Source organism: Lygodium microphyllum, chromosome 15 (assembly GCF_053477565.2).
Source record: "Lygodium microphyllum isolate KBCC chromosome 15, Lygodium_microphyllum_v1.1.10, whole genome shotgun sequence".
In the NCBI taxonomy this organism is placed as follows: domain Eukaryota; kingdom Viridiplantae; phylum Streptophyta; class Polypodiopsida; order Schizaeales; family Lygodiaceae; genus Lygodium; species Lygodium microphyllum.
The window spans coordinates 101,482,928-101,502,907 of record NC_141149.1 but is presented as its reverse complement, the minus strand read 5'-3'; the positions used below and the strand labels follow the sequence as shown (position 1 = coordinate 101,502,907).

Here is a 19,980-nt window from a genome sequence, read left to right as displayed (position 1 = left end):
AGATCTACCCGGCTTGCTTCTCATGCATCATTTGCATCGCTGTTTACAGTTGATTATATAGCACATTCTGAGCCGGATATATGGTAGGAGGCTCTTCAATACCCTCAATGGCGAGCGGCCATGGAGAAGGAGCTCAAGAGTATTGACCGAAATGATACTTGGACATTGGAGAATCGTTCGAGCCACAAGAAAGTCATAGGGACAAAGTGGATTTTTAGGACTAAGCTAAAAGTTGATGGGACTTTAGACAAGTACAAGGCTCGCCTTGTAGTGCAAGGGTTTCGAGAGAAGCATGGCATTGATTATGAAGAGACCTTTGCTCCTACTGCACGGTTGACTTCCTTTCGATTGCTACTCGCGCTAGCCGCTCACCATGGTTGGCCGATACATCAGATGGATGTCAAGAGTGCCTTCCTAAATGGTTTTCTCAAGGACGAGGTCTATGTAGGGCAGCCACCAAACTTTCCTTTTGGAAACCCGAGGCATAAGGTATTCCGCTTGCATAAAGCTCTTTATGGGCTGAAGCAAGCGCCGCGGTCTTGGTTCCATAGGATGGATGAGTTCTTACAGACTCATGGATACCATTCTACCCCTTATGACCTGAACTTATATGTTCGATCTACTGTAGAGGGGGTTAGTTATATCTTGCTATACGTTGATGACTTACTCATCACAGGTTCAGATTCTGTTGTCATAGCGGAAATTAAGGCTAAGGCTTAAAGCTACATTTGAAATGATAGACCTTGGTTTGTTGTCCTATTTTTTGGGGATGGAGGTAGTTCATTTTGGGGGCTGTATTTTTGTGTCACAGCAGAAGTATGCACTTTAGCTCGTGGAACAATACACTACGGATTAGATACGGCCAGTGGCAACGCCTCTTGATCCTACTGTCCACTTGTTGAAGGATATCCTAGGACAGCCCTTCGATGATTATACCTATCGCTCTGTTGTAGGAAAACTTCTTTGGTTAATTCACACTAGGCCAGATTTAGCTTACTCAATTAGCATATTCAGTCAGTATTTCACAACACCTAGGATGTCACATTGGATTGCATGTCTTTGTATGTTGCGTTATTTGCGGTGTACTTATTCTTATGGCTTGACATATGGTTCTGGTTTATTATGTTTACACGGGTAGACTGATTCTGATTGGGCAGGAGATCTTGACACCCGGCGTTCCCATGGTGGCTACCTCTTTACTTTGAGCATGGCTCCCATTTCTTGGTCCAACCATAAGTAGGAGATGGTGGCGGCTTCCACTACCGAGGTTGAGTATTGGACTCTCTTTGATGGCACCATTGAGGCCATCTATCTGAGGAGTTTACTGGCGGCACTTCATTTTCCTTGTGTCTCTCCCACAGTCGTCTATTGCGACAACCAGAGTGTCATTGCCCTTGCGAGTAATCCGGTCATTACACCACAGACACAACATGTGGGAGTCCATTTTCACTTTTCTAGAGAGTAGGTTGAGCTAGACACTATTCACCTAGAGTTTGTGCCTTTATCAGATAATTTTGTAGACATTTTGGCCAAAGCGGTCAACTGGCCGGTTCTTCAGTACCTGCTACCCAGGATCGGCTTGGGTACACCCTTCCCTACTTCTTTCGATTGACGGGGAGAGGGTGCTTCCCTCTTGCTTTCCCTTCCAGTTTGAGAGGGGGCGGCTTCTACTCTTGATAGTGACAGTGATGATGCTTACAATTTTTAGACATTACATTCACATATTTTTTTGTATTGTATTATGGTTATTTGTAATTTCATCCGCAGTGTCAGGATGATATGATTGTAAAAGGGCACTTGAACAAGTGAACAATTTTCTTGTGAGAGCACTGTCCAAGTGGCACCGTTGCATAGAATATTACATGAGCATGACATATTGCATCTCCCTTTTGCATTACCCCATGCATTGACATTCTGTTCATATAAACATGCATTTGTGCGCATTTATCCCTCTTCAGTCTTTTGGAGTGGTCGACTCTAGGATCCACCATATTCGTGGCATAACACATTGCAATTCTCCTGAAGGCAGTTTCCCTATCCTTGCTTGCTTGCTTGTCTTTCTAAACCCACCATCATCTTTTTTGCCTCTCCACATATTCACCACATGATTGGCACAAAAACACACTTTTATCATCCTTAGGCACTTATCCTAGTCAGTGTGAGAGATTGGCTTTCTAGTTTTGTGAATGACTTGGTTTTAAAACTCTCTTTATCTTTTTCTATTTGTCACTTAATTAGCCGCTGTCTCTATATTACTTATGTATTTTCAAAACACTTAAAAAAAAAAAAAACCAAAACAAAACAAAACAAAACGAACAAGTTCATTGTTGTCTCCATCCACCTTTGTAGGACTTGGTGGGCCCTTGGGCAGCCGACGAGCACCCTTGGTCCGATGACCTGGCCTCTCTAGGGTGATCACTTGGGCTTCCTTGGTAAGATAACCATTGCCTCTGTAGTCTTGGTAGGCCACTGGGTAGCCGACATGCACCCTTTGTCCGATGCCCTAGCTGCTTTGGGGTGGGACGCCTTGGGGTCAATCAAAATATAGGATGGTCTACTTTTCTAGCCCTATTTTGGGCCTGAGAGTGAGTGTCGTGCTAAGAAATGCACTTAGCCACTTAAACAATCCGAAAACATACTTATTTTAGGCTTATTTTATCCAAAACTCTAAAACGGGGAGCAGATCGAGAGAGTTAAGTGGGAGAGGATCTAGAATCCTAATTTTCTATAAATATGCAGCCAACCCTCCATTCTTGTTCAATCTCTTTTTGTGGATTTCAGGTGTTTCAGCTTGCTTTCCACACCCCGTTCGCGGAGGACATCTCAGCCAAGAAGCTGTCCACTGCTGTCTCCATAGTTGGCGCCTGATTTTCAGCCCTCTTGACGTAGTTTGGAGTTGATTCCAGTCAGGTGATTGCTGTTCCTGTGCAGACCTGCTACCGTACAGTCTGCCACGTCATCACAGTCTTGCTGCCTACGTTTTTAGTCATTCTCTCTTCTGCAGGCTGTCCTGTCTGCGTTTTTAGTCTTTCTCTCACATGCTGCCTACGTTTTTAGTCTCTCTCACATCCTGCCTACGTTTTTAGCCTGTATTTTTAGTCTTTCTCTCACATGCTGCCTACGTTTTTAGTCTTTCTCTCTCCTGCAGGCTGTCCTGCCTGCGTTTTTAGTCTTTCTCTCACTTGTTGCTTGCGTTTTTAGTCTTTTTCTCTTCTCATTGCTGTTTGCATCAGATCCAGCTTCACACTACTGCGTTTGCTGGTGTTCGACATTCAAAGGCTGCCTTGCTGCGATTCGGGATCCGTTCGGAGTACGACACACTCTCCAGCTCATTACCCCTGCCCTGATCCTTGAGATACAGGAGTTTGAGGTTCAGTATTCATTCATTGTATAGTGTGTTTGCTGTTTGAGCATCGTATTATTCAGTAGTTATATCACTTCATTTATTTACTGTGTTCATTGTCTCTGAGTTACCCTAATCCTAATTGTGTTCTTTTATCAGTCTGTGCTTTGTCGTATGGTTTCTGTTTATGTTTATGTGTTAGGGTATTTCTTTATATCCCTAGTGTCCCAAGCCTTATGTGCAGCTGTTCTTTGGGGTGGCGGTTGCGAGCTTGCCTTTGACCCGACCTCCTTGTGGAGGAGTAGCAAAAGTCATATCTCTAGGACAAACTTATTCCCCATTGACATAATCCAAAAGATGTTTTACAACAAGTACATTCTTCATCATGAAGGACCATAGAGAATAGTTATTGCCATCCAATCTATTCTCTTTAGACACATAAGTGAAGACATCACTCTGTCCTTGATTTGCCATGATAAATGTCACTTTTCCAAATGCACAAGAGCAATAACAAAAGCTGGCCAGACCTGGAAATCTGCAAATTTCCAGAAATTACAGCAAATGCCAAGTTGTAATTAACTAAACTGTATCACACTTGACCACTACTGTCTCATGTGGTGAAACTTTTACAGATTTCAGTAAGCAACATGCTGTCCAATGCAAGAACAGTGCTCAACAGCACAAAAACACAAAAGCCGCAAAATTTGACTGTCCAATGTGCAAGATTTCAGTCAATTTCGGACTGAAACTACAGTATATATGCCAATGTTTGCCAAACATACAAAAGGCCCGAAATTTTTGACCCAAATTCCAACAAATTTCTGCAATTTGTGCACGTTACCACCTATTGTAGTAGAAATGGATCTTTCTTTGCAAAAGCCCCTTGCTTTGGCTTTGATATTTTGAATAAAACAATAATATATACTTGTGACAATTGAGGACAAGCCATATGAATGCTGATGTGGCAAAAGGAGCTTTCGGGCTACTCACGGGACAGGCAGAATGACTAGCGAGGCTTGCAAACAGGGCGTCTGAGGTGCAGTGCAGAAGGCAGGTGGATTGGGCGGAACTTGCGGCAAAGCTTGGTAGTGGTGGACAAGTTGCAGGTGGCCGGTGGACAAGGTGGCGGCGGTGCAGCTTGAACAAGCTGCAGGATAGGCGGTGCTGCTGGTGTTGCTTGGGAGGGTGGCACAGTGGGCTATGAAGGCGACGGGCCACGTGCAGCCTTTTGTGCTGCAGGGTAGGCGACGATCTGGATAGGATGACAGTGCAGTGTAGTTGTTGACTGGGTGGCATTGCAGCTATTGGTTAGTAGGGTGGCTAGTGTTGTTGAAGCAGACAGAGTGGCCTAGGGTGGGAGCTGTAGGGCATGTTGAAAAACCCTTCATCCTTCACCCGCAGCTTGCCTTTTTTGCGTTTCTACGTTTTGCGTTTAGGGTTTCCAGCCCAAAAAGGGGCGCCATCCTAGACTGACTGTGCCTATTTATAGGCCACTCTCTCATTCATTCCTCACGGCTGATTCATTCAGTCCATCAACTCTTCTCTCCAGCCTCTCCACTACCCTCATGCCCCTTCAGGAGGACATTGCGGTTCATGGTTCGTGGTTATCTTCATCATCTTCCTTGTGCTATGACACCCTTGTTCCCTTGTATCACTTTCAATTCATGATTGAGATCTTCATCATTCCATTCATTAGAGTTTCTTCTCTCTTCTCTTCTCTTCTGAGTGTTTACCGAGTTCACTCCATGTTCCTCCTCGCGAACCCTTCTACCTCGCTGATACGTCATCTTTTGACATGGTATCAGAGCTAGATCTGCTCAAAGAGTGGCAAATATCCTCCACTCCAACGAAGGCAAAGGCCGGTGGCGGGTTCGGCATCCACTTCTCTTCTTTTGCTACTGTGTTTTACTTCCGTGTTTTACTGTTGCGTTCTACTGCGACATTCTATTGCGGTGTTTTGTTGTTGCGTTCTATTGTGGCGTTCTACTGTGATGCTCTACTATTGCGTTCTACTGTGGCATTTTCTTACGGTATTCTACTGCTACGTTTTATTGTTGTGCATTGGGAGATATCCTTTTTCTCCCCCCACCCTCCCTTATCCAGTTTACCACACCGGTACCATGGCGTCTCCACCGACAGATTGCTCTTCTACTGGGTGCTCCTACTGCGGCATGAACGGTCATCCCACCGAAGATTGTTGATATCGACCTTTGCTCCCCACCCCTTCGGAGTATATGCGTCTTCCACCAGGCACTCCTTGTGCCACCTCTCCTTTCTGGGCCACAGAGATTGTTCTACATTGGCTATTAGAGTATTATGCTCAAGACAATAAGCTATACCCGACGGGCACTAAGTCCTTTCGAGCACACGGAGACTCTAAGACCTTACGAGGCAATAAGCTCTCCTAGAGACCACCCCACTGCGCGGAGGTTTCCCCCACCTACTTTTGGGTATAGTGGCTTTCACGGCCCACATCTCCTCCACAGTCCACTCTCTTGAGAGTCCGCAATTGTTCCCCGCCCTTGGCTCATATTGAACCTCCTTCTTCTCCACCCTCTTTCACTCAAGTTCGAGAGGCCACTTCTGGGTGCTTTTCGACTGCTTCTTCCGAGCCCCAATTACCTTCTTTGACACAACCGGTGGCACTTTCTTCGTCATTAGATGCTTCACAATCGGTGAGGCATGAGTGGTTGGATTCCCTCTCTCTCTCGGACTGGGATTCAGAGGGGGGTTTTCTTCCTTTGCCCTGAAAGGGGGCTCCTAGTTCTTCTTCGGCTTTAGAGGGGGCTTCTACTTCTACTCCTCCAGATTCAGAGAGGGACCCTATGTGCCATGAAGTTTTTCACACACCACCACCTTTCACTTTCGAGAAGTGGCTCTTCTTTGAGTAATCATTTCCTCTACTCATATCCAGGATCTAGAGGATCTACCTAGATCGGGGCCGTTGGGTCTTCAGCAGCAAACTTGGTGGCTAGGCCTTCGTATTCCTTTCAGCATGGAGTCACAGAGCTAGTTGCTTCTCTCCTGAGGTTGAGTTTCACATTCTACAGCTCATCCTGTCTCCTGACTATCTTCAAAGGTCTCCTTTTAGGTGGTATTCTCAAATTACAGGGTGGATCTTCTTTGTCCCTTGGTTAGCATGGAGCTAACTCCTGAGATCGAGTACGCGCATATCCTTATGGTTCTCGGTACCACACAAAGTCCGACATTCCTCCTATGCATTGTATGTTTTCGTCATCTTTGTACTAGGGGCGCTTGGGTAAGTGAACAAATTTTCCACGAGGGACACTGTATTTTTTGGGCTTGAGAGGGGGTATTGAAAAACCCTTCACCAGCAGTTTGCGTTTTTGCGTTTTTGTGTTTTGCATTTAGGGTTTGCAGCTCCAAAAAGGGGTATCATCCTAGACTAACTATGCCTATTTATAGGCCACTCTCTCATTCATTCCTCACGGCTGATTCATTCAGCCTGTCACCTCTTCTCTCTAGCCTTTTCACTACCCTCACGCCCCTTTAGGAGGACATTGTGGTTCATGGTTCGTGGCTGTCTTCATCATCTTCCTTGTGCTACGGCTTCCTTATTCCCTTGTATCACTTTCACTCCATGATTTGGATCTGCATCATTCCATTCATCAGAGTTTCTTCTCTCTTCTCTTCTCTTCTCAGTGTTTACTGCGTTCACTTCGTGTTCCTCCTCGCAAACCCTATTGTCTTGCTGGTACGCCGTCTTTTGACAGGGCAGGCGGTGATTGCTGCTACAATTGATGAGTGTGTTGAGTGGCTGCTGAGGTAAACTAGCTCTGATACGAGCTACTGCTGGTTTTGGGAATGGCAACAATCAGCTCAGTGCAGAGTGTGCAGACAATAGAGAGAGAGCAACTCGACACTTGATTAGTTTGGAAGTGTGTAACTCAGTACAAAGTACAACCTTGTTGTGTAAGTGCCTTAAGGTGTGTTCACACACGAAAGTGTGTAATGTGTGATAAGTGACCGAACTATGTAACATAAATACACAAATAAAGAATAATACGATTGGGGAGGGGGGAAACCTCTCTTACAGAGCTCTTACAGAGAGTAAAGAGTGTCCTAGTGTCCTACGTGCAGATCACCGATACTCCTGTGTGAGCGTAGGCGTGAGTAAAACCCAACATTAGTTCACCCAAAATCAGCATGGTCCTCATGTCATAGTCACATTATGTGGATAAGCTGTTACATAGGCTTAATATGCAAGATTGCAAACCTATGTGTACTCCTATGGAGCCAGGCTTAAAGTTGTCTATGCATGATGGTGAAGAGATGCATGATGTTGCAATTTACAGCCATGTTGTTGGCTGCCCATTGATCTTTGCATTACATGTCCTGACATTCAGTATATAGTATCTTAGGTGAGTAGATATATGCACAACTTATGGATAAGACATTGGCAAGTTGTTAAGCGGATCTTAAGATATTTGTAAGGTACTTAGTCACATGCATTATTATTTCCCGCGGGGGGAGGGGGGGGGAGAGAGAGAGAGACTTGTACTTATAGGCTTACAATGATTTAGATTGGACTGGTGATGTAAACACTAGGCAGGGACACTCTTTCTTTTTGGACTGCTCATGCATTTCATGGCTAAGTGAGAAACAACCTATTGTGGTATTGTAGTGGCACGGAATGCTGTGTTTTATGCTTGCACAAAACACATTGAGATACATTACCATTATGTCAGAGAGAGATGCTATGCAGGAGAGATCAGTTTGGTATATATCCTTACATAGAAGAATGTTGCAGACATTTTCACCAAAGCACTTCCTCGTGAGAAGTTTGAGGCTTTTCGAAAGTCCTTGAACTCGCTACCCTTTGGTGATTAATCTTCTTGTACTTCTACCATAGTGGCAATGTAGGAGGGTGTTAGAATTTGCCAGGTCTATGGGGAGTGCCCAATGTTTTAGTTAGTTGGTTTCTAGTGTGAACATAACTACATTAATAAGTTCACCATTTCTAGAGTTAGTTTTAGAGTTAAATGAACTCTAGTTGAGTTAGGGATAGGTCTAACTCACTTAAGACCTATTATACTTTCATTCTATCATTCTAGGACTTGGATATTTTTGAGTGTGGAACTGTTGTCCACTCTTGCTTACTGTCTTGGGTTCACACACTCTCTCTTCCTCCATTTCCAACAACAAGGGAGAATACCTTGGTGATTGCCATGAATATGGTGGATCCAGAGTTGACCACTCCAAAAGACCAAAAAGGGATGAATGCACATAGATGCATGTTTACAAGAACAGAATGCCAATGCATTGGAGCTATACAAGAGGCAATGCATGTGTGATCATGCTCATGCAAAATGCTATGCAACGGTGCGACTTGGATAGGGCCCTTGTAGGGGAATTGTTCACTTGCTCAAGCACTCTTTTAATCATGTCATCTTGATGATGGAGATGAAGATACAAAGTATAATATATATAAAATTTGAAAAAAAACCTGTAAACAATATTTTGTCACTACCAAGAGAAAAAACCCACTTTCTCTCAAATTGGAAGGGAAAGTTGGAGGGAAGCATCCTCTCCCTGTCAATGTGAAGAAGTAGAGGAGGTTATACCCAAGCCGATTTTGGATAGTAAGTATTGAAGCTCTGATTGATTGACCACCTTGGTCAATATGTCTACAAAATTATCTGAAGAAGGTATAAACTCTAGGTGGATGGTCTCGATGACTTTTTTGTGCCTTGGACGATTCATTGAGGTTCAAATCTCATTTTGGTAAATACTCTCTAGCTCCTTTTCCATGGCCTCTTGCCATTGGGGGTGTTGAAGAGCCTCTTGCTAACTATTAGACTTAGAATATACCATGTAATCAGCTAAATAGTGATGCAAATCATGCTTGAGGTGCAAACCAGACAAATCTTCTAGGGTCCTCTGGGATGGAATCCGGTGGAAGAATCCTTGAATTCTAGATGGTCTACTGGTATTAGTGAGGTAACGGGTCGCCTCGTAGAGGGGGCCTAGGAGCTGAAGAATTTGTGGATGGGTCAAGAGTGGGAAGTAGACCCGGCTTAGAAGGCACTATCTCCAAGGGAATAATGTGAGAAAAGGGCTTATAATCCGGTGCAGAAAACTGCACAATATCCCTCTTATCAAATATTTCATCTCTTCTAATGATCACCTTATTTGTCGGAGGGTTGAGCAGACAATAGGCTTTTGCTTTGGAGGAGTATTCTAAAAATATTAGAAGATCAGCTCGGGGAGTGAGCTTGCCTATCTTATCATCAGGAGTATGTGTGTAGACACGACTCCCAAAGACTCTAACGTGGGAAACTAAAGGCTGAGAAACTTTAAAGACCGAGAGGCAAAAACGCCTCATATGGAGTGTTTTGAGGGATAGCCACAATCAAGCATTGATTGAGGATGTACAACGAAGTGTTCATAGCCTTGACCCAAAGGTGCTTAGGAAGCTTTGTTGTGAATAGTATAGAGGGTGCCATGTTCATGATGGTCCGATTCCAATGCTCTACGACTCCATTCTGTGAAGGGGAGTTTGTAGAGGCAAGCTGGCTTGAGATTCCATGTGTCTGTAGAAACTCGAAAAACTTGTGGGAGGTGAACTCGCCTCCATTGTCACTCCTCATGTATCCTACACAATGACTAATCTGGTTATGCATCAGCAATACCCAAGCGGAGAAATATGTAAATGCATCGAACTTATGCTTGAGAGAGTACACCCACATGTATTTGGAATGATCATCCATAATAAAAAAGTAGTAAAGTGTATCGCTCAAGGCGGTAGTAGATGTCGGCTCACAAAGATCAGCATGAATCAATCTAAGAGGTGCCTCAAATCTATGTGAATACTGCTAAGGGAATGGGATACAGTGTTGCTTTCCGAGTTGACAAGCTTTACTCCCGTGATAGCTTCAAGCTTGGAAGACCATTAACCATTTGCCAATGCGGCAACTCATAAAAAGAGTCGTATCCGAGATGTCCTAATCGAAAATTTCAAAGACGCTCGATGCTCTTAGACTTGTGTAGTGGCTAAAGCCCAGAAGTGGTGGAACTTAAGAGTCCTCGGTTGTTAGCTCGGAAAGAAATTGTCATGTTGTAATAGCCCCGAAACAACGTAGTATGCTTAACAATTATGATATTCGCTTGTTTTCGAGATTTAATATTAAAGAGAATGAACACTTAAAGCTGAAAATGAAAATTACTCACAAAATTACAGCCATGAAAATGTAAAAGTAATGGAGACAAGATTGAGGGTTGAAGATGGGCAACCCCCCCTCCCGAAGGAATATATTTCTGCTCAACCCAAGTCCCTTAGGGAAGAGCTTAGTTACAATCAACCTGAGAGTGAGGAGAAGTAATTCTCACTCTCACAAGATCATGCAAAGATGTCAAACACACATGTATTATCTATTATGCAATGATAAGAACTGATTTCTTTACAATATGAGAGAAGAAAGAGGGAAAATCAGCCTTTCTTCATTGTTGATCAGGAGTACATGGATAGGGCTTGCTTCTTGTTGCTAAAATGGAAGAAAGAGCTCGAGAAAGAGGTGCTGTAAAGAATTTACAGGCTTGCTGTCTTGTAAAACAACAGTGATAGAAGAGGGAATATGGAGGAATTTGATAATGGAGAAGTGGGGGATGATGATGGGGATGGATGGGGCCAGTTTCTGGCCATCTGTGGGTGCTGTACATGAGTTTACAGCAAAGAAAAATGATGCTGAATGAAGAAAAACGAGCTCTTATTTATAGGAGAGGGAAGAGCTAGTACAAAAGGGGAAAGTGGAGTAGCACAAGACAAGTGTCCAGCCACATGTCATGAGATGTGACAAGTGGTGGGACACTTGGAAACTTGTGTGACGAGTGTCTTGACACTTGTCTCTTCTCTATGGCCTTTCTTTTTGGGCTGAATACTGTCAAGAATAGAAACAACCAAATTTAGTAAGCATAGCCAGAGTACAGAATTTACTATTTTTAGAATGACATCCCTATTTTTTAGGACTAGCATTTTAGGCTAATTCGAGGCTCCTAAAATTTAGGGACCTCTTAAAAGTTAGGGACTCCCCCAATATGGGTGTCATATGAAAGCTTTTTCCGTGTACATCGCAAAAACGGTATCAGAATCTTCATGTGACTTTTCTATGCAAAGAAATGTGCATTTCAAGCTTTCAGCCCACACATGCACATTGTACAAGCATTTCATGATCATGCCATCTTGTTGATTGTAACTGTCTGTTCTGGCGGATCTAGCCCACACTTCAAGGCATCAATCCTTTCTGTGTGCGAGTCTTAACCCTGATATGCGTGAGTTTTGGTCACAGGCGCCCAATCGGGCCATATAGGTGGAAGTGTGAACTATCTTTTCTCTAACCCACCGCGTGGGTCCACCATAACCTGTGACCACTCATCAGTGGCCAGCTCCAATGCTTTTCTTTATATCTAATTAGTGCAAAGGAAACAAATTTAATAAATCATTATATAGACAAATTAATGAAAAAGGATACAAATTCTGTTTCTATAGAGTTGTGACACATGCAAGCCACTAGGCTATGTTTCATTGTGAACAATCACTAAACTAGTCTGAGAGTCTAGGACCTCGACTATGGTCACTACGAAGAAGACAACTTGACCTAATTGGCAAAGCTGTTGAACAGATAACAAGTTCATTGAGGACATAGTATACATCATCTAGCGTGGCGCAATTTGGACCCTAGTTAGTTGCAAAACAAACGCGATCATGAGCCTAAATTTCGACTAAGGAGATATTCCCAATACGGACTCTCCCGACTACAGGGGCTTGGAAAATGAAAATGTTCTCGATGGGATCATATGATGAGTATCTCCATTGTCCATAATCCAAGGAGTAGCTGAAGTACTTGGTTGTGATGGGTGGGCTTCTGCAGTCACCTCGTCAAGAGGCAACTAACAGATGTGGATGAGACTCGCATCCTCGAATGTCTCTAAGGAGATGATGTGGGCCTTTGTAGACCAGTCACATAAGCTCTTTGGTGTTGAGAATGTTATTGACTGTGATGGCTGAGGGCCTTGCCTCGCCATTGCCCCTGTTGAGGGTTGCCACCACCTTGTCTCCCTTATTGGGGATTGCCCGCCGACTAGGGGGTGGGGATTCAAGTCTTTGCTTTTGATGTTGCGCCTCTTGCCTTTGATCAAAACTCATCATCAAAGTGACCAGCCTTTTGACAATGTTGACAATATCGATTTTTCTTCAGTACATTTTACCATCCGGGTTTTAGAGATGACTGGGAGTTTCCTTGGGTCTCACTAGCTTGATTTTGATTTTGAATTTAGTTTAGTTTTTGATTTTGATTGGAGTTTTTATTTTGTTTACCCTTCCCTTGCTGGTCTTTCGAAGAAGAAGCAATGAGAGCCTCCTCGTAGAGGTGATAGTATGAAAGTGATTGAACAATAGAGTGTAACGTAGTAATTAACACTCAAATTCATAGAATCTGGGCATAGTGGGCTGTGAGATCACCTATTGCACAAAATGGAAGTATTTTCTCAGTAGCTTGTTGACCTGATTGTTTGAGGACTTATGAGTTCCCCTAGTAGAAAACTCGGCAAGAAGGTGCCGATACTCAGTCAACTTGACTTTTAAGTAATCTTGGTATGTGATTTTAAAGTTTTGAAGCTTATGATTCAAATTGATTCAATGGGTCCTATCTTGAGTTGCATGGCGGTCAGTCAAGTGTGTCCAATGCTCGGATGCTAAGTCAAAATGCTGAAGCCATGAATGAAATTCAAGTAATAGACCTTGCATCAGCCTGACAATAGCGGAGGCATTTCTAGCCTTCCATGAGCAGATAACCTCATATGGAACAAGTGTGGGATCAGGTTGCGGTTCCAATCCGTGCACAATATCCCATACGTTCTCTGAGTCAAGGACTTGCGTCATCAAGTTTAACCAAGTAGTGAAGTTCAACCCGTTAAAACGAGTCGTGTCCATAGTAGCTAAGAAACGCGTTTCTTTGAATTTGAAACTTACAAAACGTTTGTTTAAATACGAAACGTTTTTGATAGTAAAAAACATGGGCATTTAAAAAAAATAAATTATTTTTTTGGTGAGTTGAAACCCAAAACATGGTTTTTTGATAAAAACTATTGGGCAATGTTGAACATGATGATGATGATATGTAATGACTCGTGAGGACTCAAGATTTTGGACAAGAGATTGATTTTTTTGTGATTTTGTTTAGTTATTGAACTTTGTCAATCTAGTATCTATTCTTGTCTTGAGATTTAAATATTATACAACTTTAGTCTCATTTATGAGTTATTTATGATATATTATGATTCATTCTCGATTTTGACATTTTGTCAGTTTGTTTTGAAATGAGAATCATGATGTTGCAACTTGACTTAGTCCATATTATAGATAGGCTATTTACATGTTAATTTCAATTTTCTTTGTATGATATGCATGAATTATAATGTTTGAGTTCTAAACCATTGTATAGCTTGTCCAAAGACTAACTTTGACATAAGTGACAAGTCAATAATGAATCATGGATATATAACGTATAATGTATTATTCTCAATTGACTCTATTATCACTCGAGCTCAATTAGCCATTCTTTGTTTAAGAGAGAGTTCCATAGAGGTTTAGACCCTTTTTCCCTAGTCAAAACTATTAAGAATCCCTATATTAAAAAACCCGCGTTTCTTATTTTACCCCCTCTTGAAAGAAACTTAACGAAACAAGTTTTTGACGTTTTGTTTCTAAACGTTTCCGACGTTTTTGGCTGCTACGGTCTCGTCATTAAAGGCATGTTTGGCTGATGAGAAGGAAGAACCATGAGGTGTTGGATAAGTGGAATAAGATGGATAAGGAGGAGGTAGATTGGAATATGAAGGAGGTGGAGTAGATGGGTAGGCAGAATTAGGTTGAAAATATCCAATGGGTGCCGACTGATGTAGAGACACTGGAACATGAATGCTTTCATAAAGGGTGGAGGTATTGGGGCACGTAAGCCTTGTCCAACGGTCTGCTTGGGCACAATAAAATGACTAGAGGGTTCACTAGATAATGCCATTGAGGTAGATTGTGGTACCAATTGATCCACACTTGGTAATGGCTGGGTGGTATTCCGCCACGAAAAATGCGGAAGTATTAGCCAGCAGGTACAAACGTGGCAGTACAATGCCATGTGGAGCTGGCAACAGTAGATGGACAAATAGCAGCAATAGTTGGGGCTGGACAGCAGTTCTAGAAAGTGTAGACTGTGCAATGAAGGTGGGAAACAGGCCCCGGATGGGTGTAGACAAAGTCGGGCAGCCTCGGTTGAGATCTCCTCTACGAACGGGGTGTGGGCAGCAAAGCTAGAGGGCCTGAAAACTGCAAAAATGAGGTTGGCTTGAATGGAGGGCAGCCTACCTATTTATAGAAAATTTTGGGACCTCAAACCTCTCCCCGTTTAAACTCTCTTGAACCACTCCTGATTTTAGGGTTTTCATCAATTAAGCATGTTTAGGGCTGTTCAAGAGGCTAATTCAGCATGTAATGCATAATTTAGCTCAACAACTACTTGGTCAATAAAGGCCATGTTCATGCCAGTCATCTCTCTCACTTCTTGATGCACTTGTAGTGATGGTCTTGATGGCCTTTATCTGGACTGTAGGGCTGCACTGCAGTCAACCCAGGAACACACACCTGCTTGCAGTAAATCCCCAGGCCTCTGCTGCAGTAAATCCCTAGTTCTCTGCACTGTCTACAGACTCTGCACACTGACTTCTGAAGTACTGGCAGATTCTCTCTCTCTCTCTCTCTCTCTCTCTCTCTCTCTCTCTGTGTCACAGATCTGCAGGCCACACAGACTGCAGTTACACGGCCCTGCAATCACACTGGACTGCTTGCCAGGCAGTTGCTCAGCTGCAGAGAATCTGTGTGTGTGTGTCTGTGCATGCAGTCACACTGGTCTGTTGCTGCAGGTCCCACTGGACTGTCACCCAACAAGCCACATACCTGATGGTAATGTGAAGGCTCTCTCTCTCTCTCTCTCTCTCTCTCTCTCACACACACACACAGTTCCGTTTGCCATAGCTGCTGGTCGTCACGCAAACTCTTATACCCAACATTGAAAAGCACTCTCCTTATACTATCTGGTGAAAATGTTAGTATCTACAAAAGTGTCTATTTCTATTTGCATTTTAAGGTTCAAATCTTTTGGATTTAGCTGGTCACTGGTTCATGAGACCCACCACTATCAAATATGACAAATGGACCCTCTTGCAATTTATCCAAAGTCACCATGGGCTCTTTTATGGAGATTACTCAGAATTAATGTAGTATCTTGTTGAGTAGTATAGCACTTCTTTTATGGCATAAAGACAGGCTATCATATTACTTTGAAGGATCATGGCTTGGCAAATGTAAAATCGTTGTATGCCATGTTTATGAATAGAACATGGCATTTCTTAATAGACTTGATGGGGAGGCATGCATACACCTGCATAATGGTAGAATTTACATGAGTTCATTTGGCTACCGATTGAGTTTACTGAGAGGGGCATGCTTGCTGTAGCTGGAGTTTCACTTTCTATGGACAATTCTCAAACATGTTCAGGAAGTAAACCTTTATGTGCCCTATTCCAGCCACAGAAATTTTCTCCTTGAATTGGCTGTCCAGGCATCGAACCATATGCAACCTTATACCATTGGGACTTGCCACTATATCTTGAAAATGATGAAAAGATTAAAGGATGGCGAACCAAGGAAATAGTGTGAGTCATTTCTCCTGTTTAAACTTTTCTCTCTTGAAAGTTTTAAATCCAGAGTTAAGTTCTCTAAGTTTGCACTTGCATGCCAGGAAACACTTTGCTTACTATGCAGAAACCTGCTTCAAGCTCTTTGGCGACAGGGTTAAAAGTTGGATAACTTTTAATGAGATCAGAACTTTTGCATCAGAGGGTTATGGGAGTGGAACAAAAGCACCTGGTAGATGCTCAATTATCAGTAATGTGGCAGGAGAAAGGACTGGTGATTCTGGCACAGAACCATATATTGTAGCTCATAACGCCCTCCTTTCCCATCTGGCAGCTGTCCAAACATACAGGGAAAAATTCCAGGTCTCTTTTATGGTTTTACATTTTCTCATTATTATGTCAAATGGCAATTCAACACAGTTTGTCATCATCAATGTCTCACAGTGACAGCATGCAGGCTGAGCAAAAAGGTAGGATTGGCATGTCTGTTGATGGCAAATGGTTTGAACCTTATACTGATACTAACGAAGACATAGCTGCAGCTCAAAGATCCATTGAATTTGAAGTAGCCTGGTAAGGTATTTTAAGTTTGAACATCAGATCACTAGCTTCCAAGTGTAGCATCTAAGAGATGATGTCTATTTCAGGATTTTGGATCCTATTATCCTAGGGGATTATCCGGAATCAATGAGAAATGGAGCAGGAGATCGTCTTCCACACTTCACTGAAGATGAAAGTAGACAGTTACAGGGAAGTGTAGATTTCATCGGTTACAATTTCTATACAGCTTATTATGCTAAAAACGCTGAGGAAAAACCAGCACCCAGCCAGAGGTGGTACGGAAATGATCGTCTTGCCATCACAGAATGTAATCGTTGAACTCTGGCATTAGTTTCCCTTCGTAATCAGCATAATGTGATATTTATATTTTACTGAGACAAATTGTAAACCAATTATCTGTTTGCAGATTCCAATCCTGAGGGAAAACTCATAGGAGAACGAATTGTATGTTCTGCATGATCCCAAATGATAGTGCAACTTCTGATTGATTGTTTATATTCTCATCACAAAACTAATATGGTAAGTTGGAATTCCAATGCTTCGTATGCAGGGGCCACCTGAACTTGGCTGGGTGTATAATTGTCCATGGGCTCTTCCAAAAATGATAGCTTGGATTGAGCACCGATATGGCAAAGAACGGATTCGAAAAACACCAATCCTCATAACTGAGAATGGTACAATAGCACACGGCACATGGAACTTCATTTGTATTTCTCAATGGCAAGAAAGTGATGTACTGTTTGGACATGTAAACTTTTATATTCAGGTACAATGGATATGGATTGGAATCTATCAAGGGACCAAGCATGCAATGATCTAAAGCGTGTAGAATATCTTAGAGACACGCTTCAACAACTGGCATATGCTCTGAAGTTAGTTTTGATTTTCTTTGCAGAGACTTCACCTGCATGAACTTTTCTTTGCTAAACATGGTTTTTTGTATCAGCTTCCCGCTTGATGGACCCAGTTAAGCAAAGTTTTCCTTTCTGACATGCAGGGAATACGATTACAATGTACAAGGGTATTTTGCTTGGTCTATCCTGGACAATTTTGAATGGAGTTCAGGGTTGGCATGTAGATTTGGTCTGTATTATGTGGATTTTGAGAATCAACAAAAACGATATATGAAGTGCTCAGCTGAATGGTATCAGAAATTTCTGCAGAAGACCACATCACCAACTAAATCAGAGAAATCAAGGGGGTGCTTTATGGACTGTCAGTTTGACTGTTGGCTAGAATATCTTCTGCATTTTATCAGGCGCTCCTCAGCATTGTACAATCCCCTTGATTATCACAGGAGAAAACATGCTAGTAGGATGTTCTTCTTGCAAAGTGCACCACCTTGAGCGAGACGATTAGCAAAAACAAAAATGGTTGATGTGTATGTGATTGTAAAAAATGGTTCATTTTGTACAGTTATCTGGGGTCTGCATGACAGCAAAATATTGTGCAGTGTACTGTTTGCTTTTCAGTGCTTGTGACACAGTGCTGTAGCATAATGTGTATATACTGAGCTTAATCTGCATAGACCTTGTGTGACATGTATAATGAAGGTTGATGAAACACATCTCAGAGAAATTGTGGGTAGTTTGTATGAACATTCACTTCTCGTTGTAGTGGGCTGTATGCCCAAACAGTTTGTGTCAAAGTCCGGAAGTCTTGAAGTCACCACCTCTTGAGCTTGTATGCTCTCCTTTATCCATTGGAGAGGACATGGCCTGTTATTTACTTGCTAAACAAGTGAGGTCCTTGCCCACTTTCGAATGAGAAGTCTCTCTTGCCCACTTTACAAAGTGACAGGTATCAGTGCACTATTTTTTGTGCAGCCAATCTCTTTGTTTCTGCAAAGTGTCTCCTGGTGTTTAAAGGTGTCACACTTGTCTATGTTTGTCAGTGTGTAAGCACTTAATATTGGCCATACCTTGAGCCAAGGCTAATACTTGCTATGTAGGGTGACATTCTAGAGCAATGATGCAATTATTTTTGGGAGGCTCTTTTAATGTGCTTTTTTGCAGTTTGGAGGTTGCATGTGTGGACCGTGAGATTTGGAGCAGTAGCCATATATCTTGTACATAAAGTTTCTAGACTTAGAGATCTTTAGATGTTTAAATGTTAGCCTTATACTAGAACACTTTTCTTACACTTTACAATGAGATGACATTGGTCATAGATGTACTTTGGTCTCGTCGCATAGGAGATCTTTAGATGTTTAAATGTTAGCCTTATGCTAGTACATTTTTCTTTCACTTTATGATGAGATGACATTGGACATATATGTACTTTGGTCTTGTCTCGTAGGCCACATTGGTCTTTTGTAGATGTAAATATATATTTCCTTCTTCTTCTTCTTCTTCTTCTTCTTCTTCTCTCTCTCTCTCTCTCTCCCCGTCTTCCTCTCTCTCCTCTCTATCTACATATTTTATCGTGCAAGTCACCTTCATCGAGCCACCATAAACCACAACTCAATCTCTTTGCATAGGAGTTGGAAGTGATACATTGTTGGGCCACCTATTTAAGCGGTAGACCAAATGCACCATTGACTTGGATATGCAACACATTCACTTGGAAGTGTGCAATGTACAAATCATCACAACTTTCAGTAAGGGCTCATGTACTTCAATAAAAGCAGAGCCACCAATAAATAGCATGGTAGTTCCATCCAAAACGGCCTAAGTGAAGTGGATACCAAGGATCATGTGCAATGACATGGAGGTTTAGATTTTCACCCAACCACCACCACATAATTTTCAGGCTTCACAAGTAAGATCAAAATACCAATGGCATAGCCAAAAGCAGACTAGGTGGGTCCATAAAGATTTCTGAGAGCATAAGGCTACTATGAAGGCAAAACTTGGGTGTGGTTACTTAATCACCACATTCCAAACCCACAAGGCTACAATCACTTTTCACACCCAAACATTTCATACACAATGCTGGTCTCCTAAGTCACAAAGATACTCTAGAAAACAAAACACATGGGCTTTAGTAAAGCCTCAGAAACCCCAACTGGTCTACAAGAAAAAACTGAACTCGTTGACCCACACACTCTAGATGAGAGCCAATGCTCAGTAAGGAAATTCAATTGATACTAAGTATAGACCCTCTCTTATGCATGAAAGTTGGGTAGAAGGCTATGGAGAGGACCAATACATGAACCACCTTACCTCAAACCATCACTAAAATCTAATGAACAAGAGGTAAGACCCCTTGATGCTATTGTTCCTTTACGCCCCACTCTTTAAGAGGTCCAAGTTTCTCTTGTCACAAAACTTGACTCTAATCCTATCCATGCAATCACTTAGCCAATCACCTCAATGCAATTAGCTCGCCATATTAACCAAATCGCTTGCACCAAACCAAATCCACCTCTT

The 19,980-nt window shown here is 42.4% G+C and overlaps 1 protein-coding gene across 3 annotated transcripts in view; it reads left to right on the top strand.

Annotated features, from left to right (window-relative positions):
- Nucleotides 1-18,187, top strand: part of LOC148024833 (beta-glucosidase 25-like) — a 75,757-nt gene extending 57,570 nt beyond the window's left edge. For all 3 annotated transcript variants that reach the window (XM_087694496.1, XM_087694494.1, XM_087694495.1), the window contains 8 exons: nucleotides 15,973-16,066; nucleotides 16,153-16,411; nucleotides 16,506-16,621; nucleotides 16,696-16,916; nucleotides 17,016-17,053; nucleotides 17,160-17,283; nucleotides 17,376-17,481; nucleotides 17,607-18,187. In XM_087694496.1, coding sequence (XP_087550622.1) covers nucleotides 15,973-16,066; nucleotides 16,153-16,411; nucleotides 16,506-16,621; nucleotides 16,696-16,916; nucleotides 17,016-17,053; nucleotides 17,160-17,283; nucleotides 17,376-17,481; nucleotides 17,607-17,955 — 1,307 coding nt within the window. In that variant the 3' untranslated portion in view covers nucleotides 17,956-18,187. The remainder of the gene's footprint in view (nucleotides 1-15,972; nucleotides 16,067-16,152; nucleotides 16,412-16,505; nucleotides 16,622-16,695; nucleotides 16,917-17,015; nucleotides 17,054-17,159; nucleotides 17,284-17,375; nucleotides 17,482-17,606) is intronic.
- The last annotated feature ends 1,793 nt before the right edge of the window (nucleotides 18,188-19,980 follow it).